Source organism: Pelobates fuscus, chromosome 5 (genome assembly GCF_036172605.1).
Source record: "Pelobates fuscus isolate aPelFus1 chromosome 5, aPelFus1.pri, whole genome shotgun sequence".
NCBI classification, from domain to species: Eukaryota; Metazoa; Chordata; class Amphibia; order Anura; family Pelobatidae; genus Pelobates; species Pelobates fuscus.
In genome coordinates, this window is record NC_086321.1 from 153,566,644 (window position 1) to 153,594,613 (window position 27,970).

The 27,970-nt window shown below is 41.6% G+C and overlaps 1 protein-coding gene across 2 annotated transcripts in view; it reads right to left on the bottom strand.

Annotated features, from left to right (window-relative positions):
* Positions 1–2,698: 2,698 nt before the first annotated feature.
* SPECC1L (sperm antigen with calponin homology and coiled-coil domains 1 like) overlaps positions 2,699–27,970 on the bottom strand; it is a 56,531-nt gene continuing 31,259 nt past the window's right edge. Inside the window, exons 3-16 of one of the 2 annotated variants that reach the window (XM_063454525.1) lie at positions 26,402–26,549; positions 18,714–20,296; positions 18,027–18,234; positions 16,600–16,673; positions 15,795–15,970; positions 15,510–15,676; positions 15,300–15,412; positions 15,034–15,124; positions 14,845–14,931; positions 10,335–10,494; positions 9,272–9,443; positions 5,102–5,218; positions 4,800–4,859; positions 2,699–4,679 (exon numbers count right to left, since the gene is read on the bottom strand). In XM_063454525.1, the coding sequence (XP_063310595.1) occupies positions 4,590–4,679; positions 4,800–4,859; positions 5,102–5,218; positions 9,272–9,443; positions 10,335–10,494; positions 14,845–14,931; positions 15,034–15,124; positions 15,300–15,412; positions 15,510–15,676; positions 15,795–15,970; positions 16,600–16,673; positions 18,027–18,234; positions 18,714–20,296; positions 26,402–26,549 (3,246 nt within the window). In that variant the 3' untranslated portion in view covers positions 2,699–4,589. Of the gene's footprint in view, positions 4,680–4,799; positions 4,860–5,101; positions 5,219–9,271; positions 9,444–10,334; positions 10,841–14,844; positions 14,932–15,033; positions 15,125–15,299; positions 15,413–15,509; positions 15,677–15,794; positions 15,971–16,599; positions 16,674–18,026; positions 18,235–18,713; positions 20,297–26,401; positions 26,550–27,970 lie in introns of those variants that run through there. The other variant, XM_063454526.1, reaches the window with a different exon arrangement.

Consider the following 27,970-nt stretch of genomic DNA (forward strand, 5'->3'; position numbering starts at 1 on the left):
GGCGCCTTGGAGGCAGCCAACTAAGTTGTCAAGTCCCCTAGAGTCCCACAATACCTTTGCCTCTGCCAGTGCCACTCCCGGTCACCACCCCCCCCCCCCCCCCCCAGCTTGCAATTTGCCAATCATCTAGGGGCTTTATTGGTCGGTGACCTGAACACAGTCAGCCAATTCCTGAGTCAGGAAAACGGAACCCCTGGAAGTATGGGTTTGTGGAGGTCCACCAGGTGAGCCGGGGGTGAGGGTAGGTCTGGTGTCTTACCGAGGTTCTTTCCCCGTCGGTCCGCGAGGGGGGGCCCTCTGCCTGTTTCGCTCAAAGCATATAACTCTGACGTGGCCCGGTCAGAAGCACGGCGAGCATCACTAATTCTGCTGTGTGGGGTTGCACTCTGCTGGTCGATGGTTGTCTGGGCCCCTGAGCGGTGAGCAGGTCATGCATGCTGGCGGGTCCCGCTCTGATGTGTGGGAGCGCGGGTGCTGGTGCCCGAGGTTTCCTGCCATTGCTGGTGTCGGTGCTTGCGTGGCAGGATGGCCTCCTTGAAGGCCTGCAGGGGAAGTCCATAATGGCGTCAGCGGGTCTCGGGACGGATTCACGAGGCCACCATTCAAGCCGCTTGAGGGTACGGCACTCCCATGTCACACAGTGCCGTGTAGAAGCTCGCGCTGAGCCGGTCTAGGGCTGCCAGTGTTCTCCCTCCCTGGCCCCTGCTGGGCGGCCATCTTGGATGTGCTCCGGCAAGTCCGTGCTTCTGCAGGCTGTATCGCCGTAATCTCTCGCTTTTGGTTTTAGTCTGCTTGTCTAGTGTAGACCGGGATAACCCCCACCGGTCCAGGGGGGGGGAGGGGGTGGTGGGAGATCAGGAACGATTCTGGAGGGATCCAGTGTCTGAGAGAACGGCCGCCTCTCCCCGGCTCCAGCTCCCGCAGGCTGCGTTTCGGACTCTGGTCTCCGGCAGGCTGCAGCAAGGTAGCTGTCGATTCAGTGGTGCACCCCCTACGTGGGTAGTGCACCCTGGTGTGTCTGAGGGCTTTGTAGTCTCCGATTTAGCCTTAAATCTTTCCCACCCGACAGGAGCTCTTTCCCTGCATGTCTGTTCAGCTTGGCGGTCAGACTCCGCCCCCCGACCCTTTGGCCTTTTACCTAACATTTCCACTGATTTCTGATACATTTCTTGGCTTCTTTTGTGTCTTTTCTTTTCCTTCCTCTCCACAAAATCCAATCTGAACCACCATTGTTTCTTTGATGGTTTTCTAGATGTGATAATCTATCCACGTAACTAACTTATACAATATTGGGTGGGAAGACACCATATATACAACAGCTGAATACACACAAAAGCTCATTCGAAGTCATATCTTTGTTTTAGTTTTAGAAAAGAGAGTGGTTTATGCTTCTGGCACAGAGTGTTAAAGGAAACAGATCAAAAGTTTGGAGTACATTAGAAGGGTGAATTGAGGTCATGCAGTAAAATGCACTACATCCATACTGCCTTTCGATTGAGGTTCTTTTCTACAGAAACATACTAAACTATTACAATAGTTTCTGTATGTTTATGTTTTTATGCTGTATAGCTGGCAACCAAGATAAGGACAACAGATAAACATGTTTTCCATTAAAATAAAAGAAAACAAAATAAAGCAAACCAAAGCTTTATTTATTAATTTATAAAATGCCCATTTGCATTGTAAAGCAAATGCATATTATATAATATTTATACTGTGAATAATAAGTAATAAAACATTGCTTAGTATTGAATAGTGCCATAAAGCACACAACTCTTTTTAAGGGCAACACATTTTACAGTCCCTTTAATACAGATTGTTAATCACAATCACATGGCACCTTCTAGGCTCCCAAAGGAATGAGTTTGCTCATCCTAAGTAATGCTGGGATTAAAATGGTTTAGCTTTCTCCAAAGAACAAGGATAATTGATTGACCGGCAAAATAGTTGAAAAATCACTTAGAAATCGTAATATCCAGTTGTTAGTCAAAACATTACTCTTGTCTAGATGCAAGTCAATCAGGTGGCAGCTATAGCTTAACAATATCTACAGGGCGGGTAAAGAACAATTTCAAAAACCACACAATAAAATAAAATAAACATGTCACGTCTGCCACACCTGGGACTGCAGCTTGATTGGATTTTACAATTTCTTTACTTCCCTAATGGATGCCCTACATGCAAGATGAGCATAGCGCTTTAGAGTCATAATTCCTTTGCTGATGTCAATTGGGAGTTAAAATGACGATTAAAGAAAGATTAGCTGATTTCTTCAGTCTTGTATTTTTCGGTATATATATATATATATATATATATATATATATTATTTTACCACATGGGCTACTCTATTTTTCACAAGTAATAGTAGACAGACTCAGACAAGCAATGGCCAGATGATTGGCTAGAGAAGCACATGGAGAAATAATGGCAGTTCTGTGCAAGGTTTTAACTTGAGTGATCCTCTCACTAAACAGCTTTTTGTTCTTGAATGTAAGCCAATAAAAAAAAATAAAAATAAAAAAAATGTAGAATTATACTGACCAACACAAAAAAAGAAGATTCACACACAGTGGCCGGTGGCATATACATACACCTTTCTTTGAATCAGAGAAAAATAAAGCATTTTGTAACTCGGAAAGGTCTATTTACATTAATTCTATTTTTCTGCTGAAGCTCAACACAAAACTGAAGGAATCAGTTCAACTTTCAAAACAATTTATCAGTATTTTAGAACACATTTACTAGTCTGAATTATGTTGCTTCAAGTGAAGACATTAGTGTTTTCTGCTTTTAAATGTAACACACATATATTATGTAGATTATATTGCAGAGAATAAAGCGATTCAATAAAAAAAAGTTTGGCAAACTTTACATGTTTCACAACTGCATTTAAAAAATAAACATTATATAGGAACAAAATAAATAGAGCAGAACATTCTACAAAATAGAATTGTTTGAAGTTGTTAGTGATTGAAAATGTTACTTATCAATGAATGCCCAATATATAAATGACCTTCTCTTACACCCCAGAACCTGGCACAAAAAAAACTAAATTGATCATTCCCCAGATTTAACCACTCTGAGACAAGGGGTGAATTGAGTCTTAATTGTTCATATGTAACAGCAGTGAAGAAAAGCAGATAATGGTCACACTTTATTACAGTAAAGCAGCAGGTAGGAGTCTTCTTGGCAGAAAGGTGAGGCTCTTTTGCTTAAGGAGTGCTTGATAAGCAGCAGAATCTATTCAATGGGGTTATGGAAAATGCACCCACAAAGTCAGCTCTTTTTGCCCAGTGCAATATGGCTCACAAGCAACCAACAGGAGCCCTGCTGTACATATTCTGTATGTCTATGGGGATCCTGTGCAAGAGCTTAAAGCATTGTGAGATTTCAGAATCCCTAAATTCTTTGCTTGCTGTGGTGCTAATTAAAACCATATTTGTGCTGTTCTATTAGAAAGACATACTTTGCGAGAAAGTCTTTTAAAGCAGTGTGTGCTGGCATTTAGCAGAGCAATGGACAAGAGATGTACAGTCATATTGGGCTGGCAGCCCTGTATTGCAATTGTCATATATGGGATAGGAATGTCTGATGAGCCCTTTTTCTCAGCTTTCCAATAACTTTCAACCATAAGGCAGGCAAGAAAGGGCTTGTGCTGACAATCCCATAGTGGACAGCCTCAGCATGTAATTCTCAATGAGATTATTCAGGTAGGGTTTTAGAATGTCTTGGAATGAAACACACATTGTCTTTAATAAGCTATCATACCACCACAGCATGGCAGAGATAAATATAAATCTTCACAACATTTGGTCCCTCCTCTAGCAGCACCCATCCAGAAAGTGTCTCTTCAGAGCTAGCACACAATATGTGAACGTGTGTGAATTACACCATTGAAAGAGGCCAATACTTGTACAGAAAGTGACCTGAGGACATTTATAGATGGTAGCACAGTTGAAGCCTTTGACACTGTGCAATGTATTCTGTGTATTCCTTGGTGTTTGAGAGATCTGTTCACACTTCTAACAGGCCAGCAGCCAGGTGAAGCTTAACATTCAAATGGATCTTCAGATAGTGTTCTAGGCACAAAGAGCAAGAGACAATCAGGAGTCAGAAGGCAGCAGCTAAGAGCTTGTCACAAGATGTACGTTATTACATGGCCATCACTTCTATTCATTGTACTTCTTGGGAACAGTTAATCATTCCTAGTGGAGTTTGAGAGCGGTGTATAAGCAGCAGCTGTAAGGCGCACACCTTGCTAAGGCACTAGCGTCAGGGTAATGAAAGCATGACTCAAAGCCAGCTTCGGTCCAACCGTTTTACACTGTTCTTGCACCAGTAGGGAACTGCATTAGATAAGAAAATGAAATGGTCTGTGCTTCACGTTTCATGTGCTGTGAATGAGGCACGGACACATATCGCATAATGTAAGTTACAAACAGAACTTTAAATTTGTAAATGCCTGTAACACATCATCAGGAACATGTGTGAATCTTGACAGTTGATGATGAGCATATCCACAAGTCCAAATAAAAGCACAAGGTGTGCCATGCAGCAGATGGTATGGTAGGTTTTAGATCAACTGCAGTTCAGGTTTCAAAATATTTGTAGATGGAGGTAACATATGTCATGAGACACTGCCAGTCTGGACGCTCTGTGCGCACCATCTCATTAATGTCCTGTAGAAGATTAAAATACCAGTTAACGTTTACACAGACTTCCACAGGAAACATAAGAGACTCAGCAAGTTCTATTAAGCAAAAAAGTAAAAACTGTGCTTGAGATTCCCCGAAACTTACCAAGGTAGATTTTATCCCCACACTTTCAGCTGCTTGAAAAGCCAATGTAAAGTTTCTCCTCTGTACAGAAAATATAAAAAGAAATATATTTACAATGGCAACACCCAAATGTCTTCAGTCGTTGCGCCAGGCAGTAAAGTAAATGTGGACATGGCAGCAAAAGGCAAACAGCAAGTGTTTGATTCCTTAAATGCTGGCTAAGCATCAAATAATGGAAGTCCTATAACACTGGGATGGACTCCATAGCCCAACCCTATAGGAGAGAGGTTGATGGGAAAGTGTATATGTGTACAGTATGTTACCTTGTCCTGGTTGCCGAGCTCTTGGTAGGGGATGTGCGCTGGTAGGTAGGTGTGGAGTAATGCGCAAAATGCCAACCCATCATTCCAACTGCTGCTGAAATTTGTGATATCAATGTTCTGACAAACAAAAAAAATACATGTGACAATAACCAAATGAGAAACATACACAAATGTATTAAGACAAACATTTTTATGTAGGGTAGTAATATGTATCCAGTGTAGTGATTTGGGGCGAGAGGTACCAGATTTCTAAAGTATGTCAATCATAAAGAACAGGCCTACAAGACACTAATGTGGTAGTACCACACAACACCCTAAAACTTAAACAGATGGGGCTCTCTACATCAGACAGCTGCTGGAAGGGATGCGGACAAAAGGGGACATACTACCACCTTTGGTGGGTATGCCAACACATAACACAAATCAGACATAGTGATCCTAGCATCGAAAATCCTACACAACACCATCCCAAGGGACCCCTGGTTGTGGCTGCTCTCCAAACCACAGAGAGACACACCCAGAGCACAAAACAAATTACTGGCCAAACTAGCCATAGCAACCAGGAGATCCATAGCTACTCACTGGGGCGTAGCCACAGTCCCGTCTATAGAAGACGTTTAAAAAAAAAAAAAAAAAAAAAAACGTGCGGCCCCAGAGAACCCGAAACTACCCGCCCAACTCCACCACTCCCCCTCGCATTCCCCCCTACCAACCCACCAATGCAGATACAGCATCACTACTCACAATAACTCCACAATACTTCTACTAACAGAAGAGTGGAGAACAACCCCATTCGACCAGCTCCCAGAGCATTGAAACACCTCCACCCATGCCCCACCCCATTCCCCACATAGGGGAGACCCAGTGCAACCACTAACCCTTACAGCGCACCACATACATGAAAACACAAAGCCCGCAAAAAGCCTAAAACAGCCCTAGAGCAGATATCACAAGTACCAGGTGAACGGAACTCAACTCGCCCTAACCTAAAATGGGAGAACTGGCGAACATCAAGAGATCACACTTCCGACGACCTCCACCAAACCCCCCAATAGCTTGCTTCTGCACCAAGCCAACGACAAGGGCAATGAACAACACCTTAACAGCACTACATACGATCATCGGCCCAATATCCAAGGCAAGGTGGGTACATAAGGCTCTTGCCCAGAAATAGGACGCTGACGACAATGTCTGTGTTCTGTAACACTTCTGTTCCCACCTCTCTTTTTTTCTGCACCCAACAATTTTTACGGTGCGTATCCACCGATAACATGCAATATATGTGACATTTGTAAAACTTAAAAAATCTACTTAAGTTTTGTTGGAGGATTACAGGTTTTTTTATAAGCAAATTTCCCGTGAAAATCCAAAATTCAGATTTAAAGATTAAACTTTTTTGCATTAGGAGTGGGAAAATAATATTTCCCCCCCCCCCCCCAAAACGACTACACAGGTAACATAGATCAGTAGGCTTTCACAAGTTATGTTTTTTTTTCTAAAATACACTCTTGCTTGCTAGTTGATAAAACCTTATATAAAGTTATCATCCCTGGGAGAATATACAATTTTAAGAGGAATTGTTACATTTATAATTCTAAGATAAGGTTATTAAGATAAGGTTAAATGTTATGTGTGAAACTTCTAAAAAGATAAGACCTATATAAAACTGATATCTCAGTCTAAAACTCAGAGATACGTCTATTCTGTCTGCAACTTATCTAACTGTGTGTGACTCTCCAAGTCAGAAAGAATCCTCCTTACTTCACATCAGGAAGTGCCCTCCCACAAGTTTTGTTCACTCCTTCTCCTCCCCCTCCTCCTACCCCCCCCCCCCCCACCCCCCACAATCCTGGGGTCAGATTCATTTCTGGGAAGAAACTAAAATAATACCAATAATAATAAAGAATTCATTTCCTGCCACTTGTACAGCTCTACGTGCTGAGACACACATACAAACCGTCCACTGTCTGTCTGGGGGTCTCAACTTAGAGATCACATTAACGAACATGAGGCTGCATGTCGTCCAGGAAGACAGGTTTTTTTTTTTTGGTTTTTTTTTTTTTAGGGGAGAGATTCAGAGTCGCACGTATGATGACTTTTCAAAGTCTTAGCTAATTTAAATTAAGCCAGGATAGTCAGTGATTTGTACAAGTAGACATTGATCTTGCGTTTTCCCTTTAATCACTTGCTCTGCACTTTAACACAATTAGCCATGCTCATTGCAGGATACACAAAGACTTTGAGGTTTCAGGTAGTTCTAATGAGAAGTTTCAATTTCAAAATCAGTTCTGGTCAGTTTTACATGAAAGCTCTATTCTTGTATTGTGGAAGGCAGTGCTTCTTGGTATTAAGAAGAGTACTTTGCATTGCGTTCATTTAAAAATCTATATACAGCCCTTTGCTATAAGGGGACTTTACCCACTTGGTACATACTGTAAAATTTGATAACTGATAAATAGAGGCCCTCTTATAACAATGTATGCCCACCCCCCTAAGGTCTGTAAAACTTAAGATGAATCGGTTTTAAAACACTTCATTTCCAAAGCTGAGCTTCCTCCACTGCAGCCTTTAGCTCTGCCTTCATTGCTGTTAGCAACTATTCTCAATCTCAGACAAGCATTGGGGACTAGAACAAGCACAGTACAACGCCACACTCTGTCAATCAAATGTGGCTATCAAAAAGCATTTGATTGAAGAAGTGGGTTTTACTCTGTTATAGAGGCGGAAGCGCCTATAGTGCCAGTCAGGAAGACAGCAACGAGAGATGTGCTTAACCCCTTAAAGTAGAAATTACCGTTTTTACTGCATGAATGTAATGGTGCATCATTCATTTATGGCTAATACGGTTTGTGATAGAATGTCTCTTAAAATGGTTAAAATGTGAGGTGAACAATGATTGCATTTATAGCCCCTCCAATACTGGAATATATGGTACCATAATAGGGTTTTCCTCTTAAAGGGACACTCCAAAGCCCTTATCCAAAAAATATAAATAAAAACCTGTTTAGTAGGTATTCCCCCAATGAAAACGTGTGCAGAAAGAGCTTGTACATGCTGCAGATCTCGTGATTAAGCATTTGCAAACCCTCCCCTTCTTCCCTAGCCCAGACTTCCTGTAGCTGTCCAATCACAGACTTCCCAATGCAGCTCAGTGTGAAGTATTTCCAAGGCAGGTGCTCTGGGCAAACAAACCAGGAAGGGCTGGTTTACGGACTGATAGACAGGGAGGTGTAACAAAGTTAATTCATAAAAGTACCAATTTCTATTGAAATCTGCACTTTTGTTAAAAAAAAAAAAAAAAAAAAAAAAAAATAAGGACAAACATCACAAATTGTTTCAGCAAGCTAAACTACTTTTAGAGTTAGGGGTTAAACAAATCAAGCCATGACATGTCAGTAATCATTACTGGGTTAATATGTAAAACATCTGCTATGGTAAACAGTAAGGACTCTGTTTTGCTCATTGGGCAATGTTATTGTACATTCCACTAGCCTCTTGTCAAAGTAAAAAACAAAAAAAAACAAAAAAGGGGGGGGGGCCCTAAAGAAACTTCATAGGAAGATTCATACGCACTTCAACAAAATTGACATAAACACTGTCTTCCTCAGAAAGTATTGCTGTATTATACTACTTATCTGTTGAAAACCAATCATGTGACTTAACTCTGCTTTACACCTGCTTCAAAAAAAAAAAAAAATACAGCACTGACCTTTGTCACTTTATTGTGCCTCAGTGAAAGTTCTTAAAGCATGAACAAGTGAAGCATCTATTATTTCTTGGGCCTATAAACCATACACAAAGCCAAACCCCAAAACAATTACAATTCATCAGGGCACTAAACAGGCAAAGGGAGGAGCTAGGAAAAGGGAGGAGCTATTGGCAAGCTGGGAATTTATGACCAGAATTGTTTGTTTGTTAATTCCTTCCTGACTGTGGACAGATGGAGCTACAGGTATCCCCAGTAACAATCCTTCATTCGCTCCCAGGAGGGAGAGTGCTGCCTAATAACCCAGGATCTAATTAGCTCACCTAACGATCATCCTACGCCTACCAAGGGTCAAATCCACTCTTGTGTAATAACCCTTGCAGTGCCAAGTGCAGTTTTGCAACAGAACCCAATTATTTCTTGCTCTGAACTCCTAATTCCTCACATGCTCCCCCCGCACTCACCGGGTATCCTTCGGTCTTCTTTTGACACCACTTCAGTAGGGCATTCCTCTTAGAGCCTCCATACTCCCGAGCAAGGGCTGACAAAGGGTCCTTCCTCTCCTCTCTACAGGGTACAATGTGCAACAAGTCACACATTTGTCGGTCACCCTGAAGGAAGGAGTTGGGTGGCGTGCTGGGGGTGGCAAACACACTTAATGGGTCAATAATGGAAAGTGGACTTGGAAGAAACAGTAAATGGGTCTCCGTCATTGTCGTAGTTGGAGACCAAAACAATACAAAAAACAAAACAAAAGCTAGCAGTTGGAGATTGAGCAAGGAAGCTCAGACAGTTCCTGTCAATCAGTGATAAAAGGTATATAAAAACAAAGTTTAAGCACTTCTGTATATGCATTTTCATTCACAAAAAGACAATCAATAATAGGGTTAAAATGCGAGGACTAAAACATAACTGGCCTCATTCATTTTCCTTGTTGATGAGAATATACAAAAAGCCTGGTATTTCTATTTATCAGATTAATTATAGAACTTGTCAGTGTCTTTTTGACTCTACTATAGACCTTTGTTCTGGAGACCATGGTAAAAATTTTGGTTAGCAGAGTCTGAAGAAACGCAGGCAACACTCCAATAGTACGGATGGTATATTTACTGATAGGTGAACCACCCCATAGAAAGTGCGACTTTTCGGCTCAACGGAGCCTTAATCATGGATGATGATTGCTGAGCTGAAACTTCGCACTTTCTATGGGGTGGTTCACCTATCAATAAATATACCATCCGTACTATTGGAGTGTTGCCTGCGTTTATTCCTTTTGAAGACTGGTGGGTCCAGCAATGTCCGCTTGACACTGAGCACCTCCACTGTGGATGGGCGGAGCATTTACACGGTATCAGTGTGCAGGCTTCTTTGTTTATTTCAGAGTCTGAAGAAATCAGTGTGGTTTTATTTGGATAAGAACAGATCAAGATCAGACTGTTCACGGTCATCAACTCAGATAGATAAAAAAAAGTTAGTTCAAACTGGCACATATTACATATAGGTGACATGTCCCTGATTCTTTTGTACCTGATACGACTTCGAGCAGTAGGAGTAACAGAAGCAGTGGGGGAGGATGACGAGAGAGACAACTGTGGTGAAGGTGAGGTCATGGCCATCAGAGGAGAAGCAGAGCCTCCATCAGGCACTGTGATATCCCGTTTCAGCTCCTCACTGCTGCGACGTGACACTGAGGGGACAGAAATACACAAAATCTACTTATAAAGAATAATACAATAATGGCATACCAGGTACTTCAAATGTTATCAGAGCAGATCCTCTCTTTCCCAACTGTGCTTTCTGACAGCTATAAGAGGAGAGATTATGAAACCCTCTCCAAACCTGTTAAGTTGTGTGATACTTAAAAATATCACAATTTAAACTAAAAATAAAAAATCACCATCCTGTGCTCATTTTGGTATTTCACTGGACTTTCAAAGCCATCTCAGCAGATTCCAGACATGGGCAGGAAGTGGACAGGATGCGCCTGTTGGAGCTCAGGTCAGACACTTCCGTTTAGAAGAGTGGTATTGTATCTATTCCAAAGAGAGGAAGTATATTCTCATATTCTCAGAGCAGAATTCAGTGGTGAGTGTAAAAGATGGTTTCCCCATCATCAATTTACAGAGAGCAACCAACAATTCTCATTGTACATCTATACACTAAAGTTAATGTAATAATTTTATGAAGTAAGATTTTGTTTTATAGAACATACATACAAAAAATAGTGAGCGCTCAGGGGGCGTGGCCTGACCGCTGAGCCGAGAGGACGCTTACCTCGACGGCTCCTGCAAACTGGGGCAACAAAACGGAGGAAAACATCCCTAACAAGGCATCAAATCACACACAAAAGTCCTCCCGGCGAAGGGGGGGGGGGGACGACACCGGGGCGCACAAAACGACACCCGATAACCGACATCAGCTCCGGTACGTACCGATAACCCCAGAGAGGCCTACCAGCATGGAGGAGAAGGCCGCTCTCCCGCCGCCAAATACGGATGAAACCCCACATCGGAACCCATGCCCCCTTCCCCCCCCGGCCCCGGGTCACCCCCACAAGATCCCCACACCAAAAGACACCCAAGCACCAAGCCCACAGGGCCCAGAGAGAACCAGTACAGCTCTCAAAATGGCGGATGGCTCACGCGACGCAACCCTAAGCACAGCATGGCGGGTTACAGAGCAACGACTTAACCACATATTCAGCGCCTTCTGGGGAAAAATGGAGGCCCTCACTTGGCCCACAAAGCAGGAACCCCCACCGGACCACACAACACGGTGCCTGCCGCGGGCAGATCCAGACCGGGACACAGCAACCCCAAGGCACTTCTTCCCCAAGCCGAGCAGACACAAAAAAACAAACCACTCTGCAAGCAGGGACCGGGCACCGCAACAAGAATAGGAGCAGCCAACAAAAAGCAACCAAAGTTAAAGGGGCACCCACAGCCATGTGCCAAAAGTCACTTCACCCAAGCGCAGAGATCCAGCGCGGACCCAGGACCGGTGCAACCTACGGAGCTAGTGGGGAAAGACGGCGCACCGAGACCCCTACATCAACGGCAATGGCTGCTCACCTACACCGGCTCAACAACAGACCGCGAACGCACCGACCACTGAGACAGCTAAACGGGTCCACACAAAGCCCGCCAACGGGACTGCCTCCCCGCAAAGGCACCGCTCACCTCACCACCATCTGTCCACAGAGGACGAAGCACCATCCAACGCAATGGGAGACCAACACGAGCCCACAGGGCATAGGATGACTCATTACTGGGACAGCCGCACAGAGGCCAGGACCACGGCCACACACATATTAAAGATTCACCACGTATAACACCACAGACCTAACATTGTACACAGCCACCCTCCACGCACACACGCACCTGGCCTCAGCACGAACCCACATGCAATCTAACACAGGGGAACAGAGGGGGGTAACACTCTTATGCCACTCACATGATGAACCTTCCAATATCACTAACAATAGACCCAAACAGTGTAAACAGAATGTAATGCCTACTATACCCGGTCGCACCTAATAGCTAGCGCAACACTCCACGTAAACTGTTTACTTAGCATCGAAAGACTCTTATACCTGCTGTATTCCTGTCTAATAATGTTCTCAAACTAGCGACACACAATTTGTTACCTAATCTAGACCATACTGTACAGCATGAAGTACACATAAAATATAATAATTGTGCACGTACTCTCAACGCCATGTTACCGTTAACACATGTATGAAACTGCTTTGTTTGCCCCGCTGTTGTGGCGATGCAAGCCGAATATGTTTATTCTTTGCATAACAAAAATAAAGAATACAAAAAAAAAAAAATAGTGAGCGCTCTACTCCTTGACAAAGGCAGGGGCCAAAACGTTGGGGAAACTTGTTTACCAGCCCTGGGGTCACATTTATGGGTATCCTTGGTGCACTTTATTAATGTATATTTAAGGTGTACGTAGCAGCTACATTTTTGTACATTATTTGTATAGTGTTGGCTATATTGAATGTATTCAAGTAATAATAAAAATAAATAATTTTGCATGAATTGGTGTGCTGTGGGTTTTTTGCGATTTGTTTTATAGAATACAGACAATCTAGAAGTTATTGTTATCTCAGATATAATATCTTTACATCTTGTCAAAAAGACACTGGTCAGCCCTCCCAAAATGGTATAATACAGACCTGTATCATCCATTACCAATAAATCAGTCTGCCTTTACTGATCAAACCCTGAACTTCTATCAAAACCTATAAAAGAGACCTCCCAGGCTAAAAGTAAATCTAGTGTTTTAAATTTATTATATAGGTAGATCAATAATACTGAAAAATGTCTACCCTCTAAGTTATTAGAAGAGGACACCTCCCAGGCCAGGAAGAGAATCCACCAATCAGAAGCTTTTAGGTATAAACCAGGGTTTATAGGTGTCATTTAGCCCGAATTACGCAGCTGCTATTAGTTAGAGAAGAACATGATGGCATTAAGATTGCAAACATGCATTCCCAACCCTCACCATGTATATTATCTAGCCCCTCTGACAAGTGTGTAAAAAAAAAAAAAATATATCTCGATGGCACTGGTCTCCATGCTGCTGGTCCCACCTCCTTGGCTAAGATCTCAGCAAACCCAAAGCTTCCCTATAGGGAAGTATTGGAAGGATAGGGCACATGTGCAGTAAAAGGAGTATGGAAAGTGTTTAATGTCTCCATGCAAAGCGTGAAGACACTGAACATAGTCCCTCTAAAATCCCTCTAGTGGCTGTCAGAGTGTGCATAAAGTGTGTGCTCAGTGCTACTGCAATCTATTTGTGGGGGGAAAAAATGTTCAGACACTTTCTGGTTGATGGCAAGTTGGGGGCTGATATCCAGCCTTGAGAGCTGCTTGGCTAACAGTGAACATTTCTGATCACTCTATCCTAAGGTGGCACCTGAGTAACTTAAAGGGACAACAATCGCCCTTCAAACTATTTTATCTTAATGTGGTTGATTTGAGGGCAGAAGTCACAAACAATACCGTAAGCGGTTAAACCATTTTTCAATAGTTTCACACCAAATATGCTATCAGAGCTCCTGTCCATGCTCTTCTGTCTTTTCTCTGCTTGGCCACCATACTGAGCAGAGAAGGTATTCACAGAGAAGCATTAGTTGCCAGTGACTGGTTGAGAGTATCAGCTGACGGTATAAGTCTTTCACTGGCCACCTACTGTGAGTAACAATACTAAATCTTTCAGCGGGTGGCTGGTGATTTTCAACTAAAATCATGTAAACCTCAGATAACATTTGGCTAGTACCAGCTTTTAACAAAAGCTTGAGACCTTCCTGTTCTAAGCAGTATTGCTGCTTCAATAGCTGTCAGACACATTTGTACACATCTATTGGATTGAAGACAGAAATGCATTCTAACGAAACTCATCACATCCATGTAACTAGCAGTTCTTATTTCTAATTACAATCACTGGAAGTGATGTAGGACTGGTAAATCTCTTCAAAAAGACTGTGGTTTCCATTAAACACCAGAAACTGGGTATAGTGACCTAAAGATATTGGTAGCCCCACTGGTTTAACTACGAAAATCTGTCATGGATTTGCACATATTTGGGAGAAGGCAGACTGGCTGCAGAAGCAGGATTTGAAACATTTAAAAATTACAGTATATTTAAAGGTACCAAACCAGCACACATTGTCAACATGTCATATTCCTTACAAAATAGTTTGGGTGGTGGAGGCAAATCAAACTCTTACCTACATTAGTAAGAAAATGGAAAGGATATGCTTGGTAACAGTCTTCTTTATTAATTAAAAGGAGGGAGCAATATAATGAAAGATATACGAGAGAGAACACCGTTCATAATTGGTACAGGGCAGACTTTAATTGTCTGGTCAGACTAATATAATCAGAGGAAGATCTCCTTCTTTAAATGTTCAACCATTTCCTATTTTAGAATTCCCAAATACCGGTTCTACTTTCCTACTCAAGATAGTTTGGTACATACACCCTGAATGTATATGTGCTATTGGTGCGGGAAGCCCAGACTTTACCAGAAATTGATTTGGAACTGTCCATAGATGGTACCCTGGGTAAAGATCCAGCACCTCTACCACTGGATGATGTCCTCAGGAGATGCTCTGCATAAAGGGAGTAGAAAAAAATATATGTCAACATATTTTAGCTCCCTCTTTAGAACACAATGTATCTTCGTGGCAGTTTCGGGTCCTCTTATTACATACCCTGCACTGGGATCTCAGCATAGCTTGGTCTCTTTTCTGACAGTCCTGGTATGGATTTGGCAGATGATATTGGTCCACTGATGGAATGTCTCTGCAAGGGGTGGAAAGAGAAATGAAGTTATTATTTTAAGCACATTCTGACAAAAATGTAGCAATAATAAAAAAATAAAAAGTTGAGATCACACGTTAAATGTAAGTGCATAAAAATATACAGATGTACAAACAGTTGTTCAAATGCCAGTATAAGAAAACAAAAACCTTGTTACCTGCATTGGGGAAACTGCGGCAGCAGGAGGGGTCTTCATTGGGCTAGGGCTTAGAGGGGTTCGGGGAATGGATGTTGCTGCTGTTGTGGGTGCTGTTGGAGATGGACTTGGGGCTGAAGAGCAAAATACAATCATGATTATGAGACTATAGGACTACAAAAGAAACCATTACTTCAGTGAGGTTCTCAGGGTATAACTTTGCATATTTACCGGTTGAGGATGCATTGTCAAAGGATTTAATAAGGGTCTTGACAGTAGGTGTGGGCTCAGATGAGGTAGATGATCTGCGGCTAAGACCCATCCCTTGCCGTAGAGCTGCCAAATCCCTTTCCACTGCATTCATATAATTGTAGACCCGGCCACGTTCCTCCTCCTGCCTGAAGAGACATGAGAGAGAGTGTTAGCATATACGTGTAGTTCTTTACTCATTAGATTGCTAGAGTTTGTACATACAGGTCCCTTATTCATATTCACTTCTTCTGTTAGTGCCCTTACTTGCGAGAGGCAGCATTTTCCAGCTCCTTTGTAAGCTTTTCATTTTTCTCCAGAGCTTCCTGTAGCCGCCGTTTGAGTTCCCCAATTTCCTCCTGCGCTTCTGATTTAATGTCATTAGCGATCACCACAGCAGTCTGCAAATCAGCCTGAAATTGGCGCCACTCAGCAGACTCCTCCTGTAAGGAGCAGCAAAAATGGACTGGTTAGTCTGGCAATATTCTACATAAGAATAAATTATATATATACCACAGATCTTGACGCGTAATTATCCTCTGTAATCAGTAATTAATAAAGCAATAATACATCGATCACCTTCACGCAGTCTGAGCGCCTGTTTCATACATACTTCCTATTCGAAGATTATTGGGAGTTACACTACTGAGCAGTGCTGGCACTATTTTACTGATAGCCACCTGGTAAAGTAACTCCCACCAGGTGAGACTGAAACATAGCCTTCACGGATAATCCTTTTTGTCAAAATCACATACCGGAAGTAAAAGACCAGAAAGGCACGGTCCCACATGGAGGAGTAATCGGCTTTTGTTATTACTGGCATTTCAGGTCTTTCGTGCCTTAATTATATATTGTATAACTTACAACAATGCCTTAGACTTGTCACAAAAGTAAACTTAAACAGTTCTATAGCATCACCACCCTGTAGATATAAAGGACAGGAACAATTTGTGGGATGTAGGCCTAAGATGCATTTTAGTTTTGCCCACAGGTTTTAAATTCACATGAAGCAGCATTCACCTTTCCATACAGAATGTAGTGACTGTCAGCACATTACATGCTCTGTACTTACACGCAACTTTCGGTTTAGAATTTTGATCTCCCGTTCCATATCGTGTTTCTGATCCTGCAGTTTCTTAACTGTGTCTGGAACAAAGACAGAGATATGGCATAAGAGTTAGCAGAAAGAACGCTGACTGAAGAGTGGTAAAAAGAATGCCCAGGTTGCTTCCCAATAATTCCAAGAAGTGAGTTCATTGCAGAAGTGAAACCCAAGGGGCAGATTTGTAAAGCTATAAGGTTTAGACGGAAATGTGAGAAATATGCAGATGTAATTTAAAGCTCTCACACCCAGACTCCATGTGAGACGTGTCCCCTGAAACAGCACTACCCTAACACCTCCTTTGAGGATGATTTATGGCTGCGAAGGAAAGGCCTTGCTTAAGCTGTAGCCTTATTGTTTAAGGCAGGAAGACAGAGTAGCTTGCAGGCGACCGGCACGTAGAGTACAGGATGCCACCTCCAGGCTCTTTGTAACCATGACAATTAAAGCGCCTCTGGCTCTGCAGTTGTGACATTCTGTAATTAGGACATAGAGCCAAAGTTCACATTTTGCCACAGATATAATTTAAAGTATGCTTGCAATGATAATACCAGATTTAAAAAAAAAAAAAAAAAGATAAAAACAACAGTATGTGTCCAGGGCAATGACATTGTTACAGCTCTTTAATAGCCATTAATAGCGGACAGTGGGATCTGGCTGGATTTGTTAGAAAATTAAGACATGACACAATAATTGTAGTTGAAATGAAGAAAATAAACAAAACCAAAATTATTTATAAAAAAAAAAAAAAAAAAAACAGACCACACCGCAAAAATAAAATAAAAAATACATAACAAGAGAGAAGAGAAGGAGGAACGTGCATAGAAAGTAAAGAAAGGCAAAATCAAAAATGAAAGTTTTTTAAAAGGTGGTACAAAGGGGGCTACAACAAGAACATAATAGTTTACTCCAGAAACACTGAGGGAAGTTTAAAAACAGGAAAAAAATTAGCTTACATTTGTTCTGAACTCACTGGTTAATGCTTCTATACGGGTTTATTTACTAAACAGAAGTGAAAATCAGGGACGGATAAAATGGCGGATAAGACATGAATGAGAAATTAGATACATGAGATGCAACACTGGAAATAATTAATGTTTTTCTGAAACACTTTCTCGCTTTGTTCTGAGTGTTAATACTACTACCAACAATTCCAGCAAGAAACATTCTGTGCTGTACCATCTATACAATTTCAAAACTGGTACCAATATTTCCTCTTACAGACAATTTTCTATATTAGGCTGTCAAACATGCACAACCTCTACCATAAGCTTTTCCACCCACACAAATAGTAGCGTTTAGGCAGTTGCTATAATCTACAGTTTCTTTCAGAGAATGGACAGAACGTTGTCGGCGTAACAGTGCCCTCTGCTGGCAAATGAGAAAAGGTTGCTTACTCTCAAGGTCTGATATTATGAGGTTGTCATGTAGTTTAACGGCTCTGTGTTGCTCAACTTCATCCTCCAGCTCAAATATGGTTTCCTTCATGTCACTGCGTTCAGTCTCTTTCTCCTCCAGTTCAGACCTCACCTTTTCCAATGTCATGGTCAAATCGGACACCTGCTTCTGGGCCTCATCTCGGAAAGCTCTGTACTCATCCTCCATCTAAATTGAAAAATACCCAAATAAGAAACAGATCTAACTGTCTATACACAGACCTTATCAACTGTAATGGGACCCTCCACACAAAAGAGTCACAGTGTAGTAGATATACCCCCAATAAAAATATGCAGACATCTCTTGTCTGCTGCCTTTGCAAGTCCTCCCCGATTTTCTGTGGACGTCCAATTACAGACTTCCCACTCAATGGGACATCTTTGCCTCAAGATTACCTCCACTGAGCTAACCAAACCAGGAAGTAAAAGGACTTCTTGTCTGACAGCCAGGTGATGTAACCAGGTTAATTTCTAAAAGTGCCAATTTCTATTGAAATCTCCACGGTTTGTAAAATGAAAAAGAGAACAGAGGAACACTTTTCACACATAAAGCACTTCATCAAGCTAGCATTCTAAGCGTTTGGAGTGTCCCTTTAAAATGCATTCATTATCATATGAGCAAGGTCTTCCCACATTGTTTAAGCTCACCTTTCCGAAGGCATCCTGCATGCGGCTGACATCACTTTGAGCATGTGACAGCTCCTCCTGTAGGGTCACAGCTAGACTTTCTGCTTTCTCTTTGTCAGATCGCACACTTTCCAGAAGATTCTGAATGTGAGAAGAGTCACCAGAACTGTGTATGGAGTAAAGCTCTGCTACTCTTTGTATCTCCTGCTCTAGCTGTGCTTTCAATCGACCACATTCAGCCTGTTCCGCACTGAGTGTGGCTTTGTATTCCTCAAGTGTGACAGCCAGAGTTTGCTTCCCAAGTTGCTCAACCTCAGCAATGCGTTCCAGGTGGTGGTTCCGCTCTTTAAGTGCGCGGATAACGTCCTGGGCATCCTTGTTGTCCTGTTCTGCCATTTTTAGAGTGTTGCTCAGGTGCTGCTGTACTCCCAGAAGCTGCTCCCGTTCAAAACGACCACTGTCTGCTAATTCCATATAACGCTGCTCGAGATCCAGGTAGCGGCTGCTCTTTAGGTCTTCGTCCAAGGAATAGGAAATATGATGTTCATCCAGAAGTGCCCGTGCATACTCTAGCTGGCGGCTGAATAGCTCTAGTTTGTCACTTTGCTGGCACAATGAATCCATCAGAATGACCTTTTCTTCACCTAACCGCTCATTCTCACTGTTTAGCTCTTGTGTGATCTGTTGCAGGTCGGCCAACTCCTGGAGTGTGGCCTGAAGCTCCTCCGATGTGCTGTGTTGGTTCTCTTCCATCTGATGGATGCGTTCAGTCAGACAAGCAACGGACACCTCGCTAGCATTACCGCTGCTTCCCTTTCTGGATCGTTCATTACTTGGAAGGCCTTCTGACTCTGAGGATGACGAGGGAGCATCCAGGGCATCATCACTAGAGGTGAGTGGCTGGTAAACTTCACTGCACTCACTGTCCAAGTTATCAGCAGAACTGCTCCTCCTTTCTCCAGTTAGCGTATTCTCATCCTGGCTCAAAAGATCCTCCATTGAACCAGGTGCTGAACCTTCCACAGAGGACGCCAGAGTGCCTCCTCCACAATCACTGTGGCTCCCTGCAGTAATGCTCATGGACTGGTAGCCATAGAGCTTCTCTGTGACATCTGGCTGCTGACCCAGTGAAAAGCCCAATGCGTTCAGGCGATCCTTTAGCATTCGATTCTCGCTCTTCAACTGTTGCAATTCTTCTCGTACAACAGCATTTTGCTCCTGCAATTGCATTAAAGGAGGCTGCTCTGTATTCTTGTCAGGGATATCCTGACCCAACTGTAGCCGGGTGTCCCTCAGCTCTGTACGGAGTACCAAGATCTCTGCATCTTTACTACTGGCAAGGCTCAGCAAGTCCTTTACTTTTGCCTCCAGAGCTGCACGATCATTAATTTGGTTGTCAGATTTGGACTTGCTCATGCGGAGCATGTCTGATTCTGTTCTACCTCGGGATCTCTTGGTTGGGGCTGAAACATCTCCTGTGCCAAAACCAAAACCCTGTGGCTTCTTACTGGCACTTAGACGAGAACGTTCACGTGCCCTCTCCCGTGATGATCCAGCCTCTTTAGCTCCCGTTGAGCCACTTCTTTTCGTGTTGGTGCTGTTCCCTGTTAGGAAACAATAAATTGATTTGAAAATAATAGCATGGAAAGGGTGGGGCTTCAATGAATGTGTGTTCAATTCTACTTAAAGTTATATTTCATAAAGCTGTATTCCTTGATGTCATCATGGTAAAAAAGGAAAAACCTGCAAAATGACATAGTAAGACCTTAAACTGGTCTTGCCTTCTGTAAAACCTCTTTACATCAATCAATAGAACACAGCAAACCGTGTATATGCTGTGTTCACCACTTTCAAAATGTCTCAGTGGTACTCTTTAATAATATATTTCCACTTATCGAACTAGAAGCTTTTTGTACTGCTGGAGTTTGCACAATTCCAATCATGTAATATTCAGCAGCATGCATTGGATGTCTACTTTGTGACAAGATGTCATTTTCCTTTTTTAGGTCAATTTACTAAACCCAAAGCCCAGATTGATAATGGTCACATAAATATCTGACAAATACAAATTCACTAAAGTAGACTGTCCTGCCCCACTCCAGAGTTTGAAGTTGAACGCAGCAGGATCACTGGATGGTAAAGATGAAAGACATAGCCTAGAGAAAAACGTTAGAATTTATAGGTAATAGAGGACTCTGCATGAAAAAGGGTTTTGTCAGACTTGATAAATGTCAGATCTGCAGAGAAATAAAAGCAGAGATCTGCTCAATCTCCATTCTGTTATGATGGATATAGCGAACTCAAAACTTATTTTAACTTGGACTGTGAACCAAGAAGATTATCTTGCCAGTGACACCAGGTAATCCTATGGCAGGTAGGTTGAAGGTTTTAAAAATATTTTATTAGGATTAATTTAATTTTTTTGATGACTTAAAATGTGTGTATCAGAGTCTATATGAACACTTATATTTGGCAACATGCTATGCAGTTTTGGAGTAGATGCATATTGCTATTCATTCACAGACTTCTAGACTATCATGCAAAGAATGTATGCTCAAAACCCTGCACACAGTTGCAGACTTTTCCTGGTGCATCATTGTAAAGGTGTGAAAGGACTGTCTGCTTTCTGGTAGAAGTGAAAGGGTTAGAAACTGAATTTGTGAAGCTTGGTTTTATTTAACTGTGTGTGTGAATTCTAATATCTTTGTGAACGGATATGCAAAATATGGACAAGGTGTGATAATGACATAATCAAAAGTGCCTGTAGCACAACGGTTTACTATGAAAATGCCAAAATTAAAATGTCTCTGAGTATCTCCTGTCATATGTGTACTGCAGACAATTGCTGGTGGTTTGGTATTAGGTCTCATACTCTTTTCTAAAAAAACGGTAAAGTATTTTAAATGAAGATCTATGAGGGGGATAAATCTCATGACTTTTTAATATCTCACAAGAGCTCTTACTTCATTCTCTCACCTGTCACGGTGCCTGACCGCCAGAGTCTTTCCCTCCATGCAGCTTGTGGATCAGCGACCAAGTCCAGCATTGGGAGGGACGCCGCAAGACGGCGCTAAAGAACACCGCCCACAGTGACGTGAATATGCGTACAGCTTCGCGTTTTCGCTATGCACGCACGTTCTGGGGTCATGGTACCAAAATTGGCCAATAGCAGGATTTACTGGGTTATTTAAACCCAAATCTGCAGTTGTTTAGTGCCCTGTTGTGGTTTCCATCCTGTTGGTTATCCGAGAGCGCATTCCTGATTCTGATTATTGGTTTTTGATCTTGGCTTGGCTTGATTTCCCGTATTTCTGGTATCCCTGACCCTTTGGCTTTGTTCTTTCTGTATTCCTGACATCGACTCGTTACGGTTTGTTCTATTAAGTTAATTCCGGCCATTCTACAGCCCGGTGATTGTTACTGTTTGTATTTGTTATGTGTTTTACTTAAAGGGACACTATAGTCACCTGAACAACTTTAGCTTAATGAAGCAGTTTTGGTGTGTAGAACATGCCCCTGCAGCCTCACTGCTCAATTCTCTGCCATTTAGGAGTTAAATCCCTTTGTTTATGAACCCTAGTCACACCTCCCTGCATGAGACTTGCACAGCCTTCCATAAACACTTCCTGTAAAGAGCCCAATTTAGGCTTTCTTTATTGCAAGTTCTGTTTAATTAAGATTTTCTTATCCCCTGCTATGTTAATAGCTTTCTAGACCCTGCAAGAGACTCCTGTATGTGATTAAAGTTCAATTTAGAGATCGAGATACAATTATTTAAGGTAAATTACATCTGTTTGAAAGTGAAACCAGTTTTTTTTTTTTCATGCAGGCTCTGTCAATCATAGCCAGGGGAGGTGTGGCTAGGGCTGCATAAACAGAAAAACAGAAACAAAGTGATTTAACTCCTAAATGACAGTGAATTGAGCAGTGAAATTGCAGGGGAATGATCTATACACTAAAACTACTTTATTTAGCTAAAGTAATTTAGGTGACTATAGTGTTCCTTTAATTCTGCGTGTTGGGTCACTGGTCCGTCCTGACATCCCTCTCTTTGGAACATATTTTTGTAGAAATAAAAATGCAGAGAAACATCTGTAGTGTTCATTTTATTAGCCACGGACATGAATTGTTATTTTGTATACTTCTTGTCCATTGTGTTTATCTTGAGAAAAATAGCACTGGAGGTCTGTTGAGCAGAGCAGCATTGTTACTGCTCTCAGCACAGATTTAAAACAAACTCCATATGAATGTTAATGATTGAGATTATACAAGCATTATGGGCGATAATGACTCGGACAAGCATATTATAGCATTCCAACTGATTGGAATACATGGTATGTAGCAGAGCTTGATGGGAATTGCAGTCACAGTAGCAACGGTGAGCAATTTACACTATTCCCACAGTTGTTGATGGCAACATTCATGATGTTTCAGGGCTGCTTGTGTTTTATGTCAAATTTAATCTACAGCAGCTTAATGGTAAATTTGTGGCAAAGCTTGATTTGAGTTGTGGTGCACATACATTGTGGCAGGAAAAAGAAGCATCTGGGACTTTGGCTGGAGTTATTTACAACTCCCATGATGAATTAATACAGCAGTGCCTCCATGTTACAACACCAAAAAAAAAAAAATGCATGCCATGTGTTTGTAAATGAGTACCATTATTTTACAATCCACCATGCATGCAACTAGAGGGATTTACTATCCCACTGATGAACCCCATAGCTCTAAGAATGAAATGATATCTCTCAGCTTTCCATGGCTGGCTGGGGCCTCAGGATAAGTCAGTATTAGGGCTGAGGGTTAGTGAATCATTCCACCCCTGCACAGTATTTTTTTAGCCAGTCACCACAGGACCTTGTGCAGCCAACTAATGGTGGTTTGGTACTCCTAGGTCTCATACTCTCTTTAAAAATGTTAAAGTATTTTAAAAGGAGATCTATCAGGGTGATATATCACATGACTCTTTAATATCTCACAAGAGCTTAATGTATTACTTCATTCTCTCCTCTTTGCATTTTTATTTCCACAAAAAGATGTCCCAGAGAAACATCTCTATTGTTTATTTTATTAGCCCAGGACATTAATTATTATTATTATTTTATAATCCACATGACATTCTAGTACCGACTCATTAATTTATCCAGTTAGTCATTGGCTTTTACAATGTTTCCTTTTCAAACATTTGAACACAGTTGTGCTATGACATTAAAGTAGGTTATGAGTTACACACTTAAGTAAACTGTATTTGGTTTCAAAGTACTCAGGAGATATGGCATGCTTTTTTGTGAAAAAGCAAATACAACTCTACCCTTTCAGACTAAATTTACTGTAATCTGGTTTACTGCGCATACCCTTGAAAGTTTTGAAAATTCTAGTGTGTTCTATAAAATGTATGCTTTTACAAGTAACTTTAGATTTTGACAAGTTTTTACTTTACGAAAAACTATTGGGGATTCGATTGCAAGCTCTTTCAAACAGGGGTATTATATTATTTTTCCTGTAAAATGTCTAATTTATTGTTAAAAGCCCCCATTTATAATAATGTAAACTGCAATAATAGAGAGGTAGAAACAATTATAAATGCATTAAATAAAATTTGGCCAAAATAAATAGTCATGTGGGATCTGCTCATCATGTCTACCAACCTAAAAATAGGTCATCAGTTTGGAGTGTCCACTTGCTACCGTGGGCAGAGGAAGGACAGGAGCCTACTTAATTGTAGAGTGGTCATAAAGTCCAGGGGGGACCCCATTATAAATAAATGTGAAAAAAAGCTAGGTATGCAACCTAGAAGGGCTCTGAACTCATTTCACATATACCCTGATGTTTTATCAACATGTGTTAATAAAGTGTCAGGATAGAAGTGAAACTCGTTCAGAGTCAATATTTTTGCAAGTGTTGCTATATTTATTGTGGTGTGGCTGGCCTCCCGAGCTGCACAACATTTAACAGCGTGTCAGCCGGTGTTCTATCAAATTTTCCTACCCGTGAAAATCCCATACCCTTGTCACTTCCGGTGAGGGGAATCAGCTAGAGCCTGTGCTGCACATGTGTGCTAGCACTCCTGCTACTCCTCCACAGTGAGGTCCTGGAAGGTAAGTAAAACTAGTTTTACACTTTCATTATAGTTCGTGCATTCACTAAGCTTAAGACATGGGACATTTAGGGTTATTGTTAGGGTTCAAACCGGCAGCCCTGATCACTAATTCATGCTGAGCAGGATTAGAGAGGGTGTCTCTAACTGCCCTCTCCCTGCTGCGAGGCAGGAAGGATTAAAGAGTCATGCTTCTTGCTACAGATGATCAAGGCAGCATTTAAAAAATAAATAAATAAATACCGGTATATGATCCGTTTTGCCATAAATGGGCTGGTCTGGCAGGTGACTGATGTTCTCTTCCAGTTTGCCCTATTTGGTATGGCACCAATCCTGCAGCAGCATAATATAGTGGTGTGTACTTTACTTGCAGTAAGGGGGACTGTGAAAGTGTAAGAGTTTGGTGTTTTCGAGTAAGTGTGTAAATCTGAATGCCTGTAAGTCTGAGCATCTATATGTGATTTTGTAAGTGTGCCTCTGTGTGGACAAGGTCTAGAGCACACTGTAGGCAGGGCCATTCCTAACTCTTAACTCCTATGCACAGTAATGCCATTTAGTGTTCAACCATTAAATCATCATTATTACCATTTACTATTAAAGGGGATTTTATAGGTTTTATTAATTTACTGACAGTCCCTCTTAAAATGAGATGGTTACCGTTTATTACAGAAGTGCCCTTTTTAGTAAATGTCATTTTAAATTGGTACCTAAAGGCTTTTGATGAAACCCAAGACTGACATTTAATGGTATGACTCAATATTATTTTAGCATGTTAGTAATGGAACCCAAATAAAATTGTGTGTGGATAGGGGGATCTTATCTTTGAAGGTGCATTTAAGTGGTTTTATATATAAATAAATAAAAGATAGGTTTTGTCATTTGACAAATTCAAGTAAGAAAATTTGATTTGATAATATGTTTATAGATTCCCCTCAATGTAAAACTGTTATTATTTTGCTTGCGACTGTTCAGCTTTTCCTCACTCCAGTAAATGTTACTCTACTATTTACTAGTTACAAATGAGCAGTGGAAGGAAGTACAAACAAACACAGTTTCCTCTGCGGTACTACCTGGAGTTAAACCTTTACATGATTTTGCACATGCAGAGCACCAGCTTCCTGTGATTACTTGTGAGCACTCATGCTCTCAAGCAGACAATCATGGAAATCAATCATTTGTATAGCATGCCTGGCTGTGCCAAAAGTCTCGCATTTCTAAAAAAAAAAAAAAAAAAATTAAGAAAATAAAAATTAATTTAATAAATTAAATGAAATTAAAAAAATACAAAAATAAAAAAACGGGATGCACTCACAGGTCTTCATATGGGTGAAAAATAGTGCTTTATTAATACACAAGGTGTATACAAAAATTGACCGACGTTTCGACCCTGCCGGGTCTTTTTCAAGAATATATACTATTTTTTTTTTTTTTTTTTAAATGGCATAACTTAGAGTATTCAGCTAGCTACTAGAATGTGCCATTAACTTGGATTAGACCGTTTGCCTTTTAACTGAAGCAGCCATGTTCCTGATTATAGTATTCGAATACTTGGGTCAGGTCGGTGTAACATACTAGGGTTTTGATCACCCTCGTCCAGGGTCAGCATATTTACCTGCACTACTTCTTGCTCTCCCTTCCTGGCCACTCATCACTGCCCCGGAGTTAGGGTTAGATGTGGTGCTGCTTTTCTTTATCTTCACACCGTTGCTTGTGGGTGGTCCGCCAGCCATCCCTGCTAAGAGGTCATCGTTGCTTTTAGCCTTGAGAGAGAGACATGCCAGGTTAATGAAAGGAAAGACATCCTATTTTCACACCCAATTTTCTATTGCCATTGGATATCCTATGACCTTGGGACACACAGACATCAGTGTAAATATGTACCTCTGCTGCCATGTTCTATCACTGTGAAAATGTATCTACAAAGTGGGGTTATGATATAAATAATTAAAGGACCACTATAGTGCCAGCAAAACATACTCGTTTTCCTGGCTCTATAGGCTCTTTGGGTCCCCCTCACCCTCAGGGCCCCCCTCCCGCAGGGCTCTAGGGTGAGGAAGGGGTTAATCCCTTAAGTTTTTTCCAGCGCCGAGCTCTCCCGGCGCTGGGGACTCTCCTCCTCCTTTCCTAGTGCGCGGCATGAGCCGCAAGCACATTCAGCCAGTCCACAGGAAAGCATTCTCAATGCTTTCCTATGGACGCTGGCGTCTTCTCACTGTGAAAATCACAGTGAGAAGCGCGGAAGAACCTCTAGCGGCTGTCAATGAGACAGCCACTAGAGGCTGGATTAACCCATATGTAAACATAGTTTCTCTGAGACTGCTATGTTTACAGCAGAAAGTGTTAATCCTAGATGGACCCGGCACCCAGACCACTTCATTAAGCCGAAGTGATCTGGGTGCCTATAGTGGTCCTTTAAAGAAATGCTCTATTGTTTTGTATTTTCACAGTGTAACTTTCAGAACTATGCCCACAACAGCACTTTATAAAATAACGCAATATGTGCTCACAGAACAACATACACATTTTTTTTTCATAATTTCTCTAGGGCAAGAAACCCCCCCCCCCCCCCCCCCCCCCCCCCCCCCCCCCCCCCCCCAAAAAAAAAACAACAGGAAGTCCTATGCTGTGCATGCAACCAGCTACACATACGGGTATTGCTATATATAAAAAAAAAATCTCAGTCAGTTCTAATTAAATTAAGATTCCCTTAATTTGTCTGCTATGGCAAAAACACATTTGTATATATAGTTACTGGACAAGCGTACATTTCATCACAGGAAGCTCAATTTCATGTTCTGTAAGATTTTATGTGGAATATCTTTTTTAAAATAGTGTGTAAATGTACATAAATCCTCTGCGAGGGTGGGTGCAGTGATTCGAATGTTAATATATGAATAGTTTGTTTTAAGTGTAGCCCTTATAACCTGTCTGTGTTCTCTTTCTTTCTAACGTTACAGTAAAAGTACAGTCAGTAATTTTCATTCCATCTCCTCATGGGGCCCTTCTATTTTGACAATTCCATATTAGCTCTTTAAACTAATGCAGTCTCGAAGATATCGTTCACATGGAGATTGATTCCATTTTACAAGCATGGAGTTGCTTTTATTGCTTGAGAAAACGCAGTAGTAATAAAGAGTTTGCTTTGAGAGCTGTAGTGAAATGGTCTGAATGGAATGTAAAG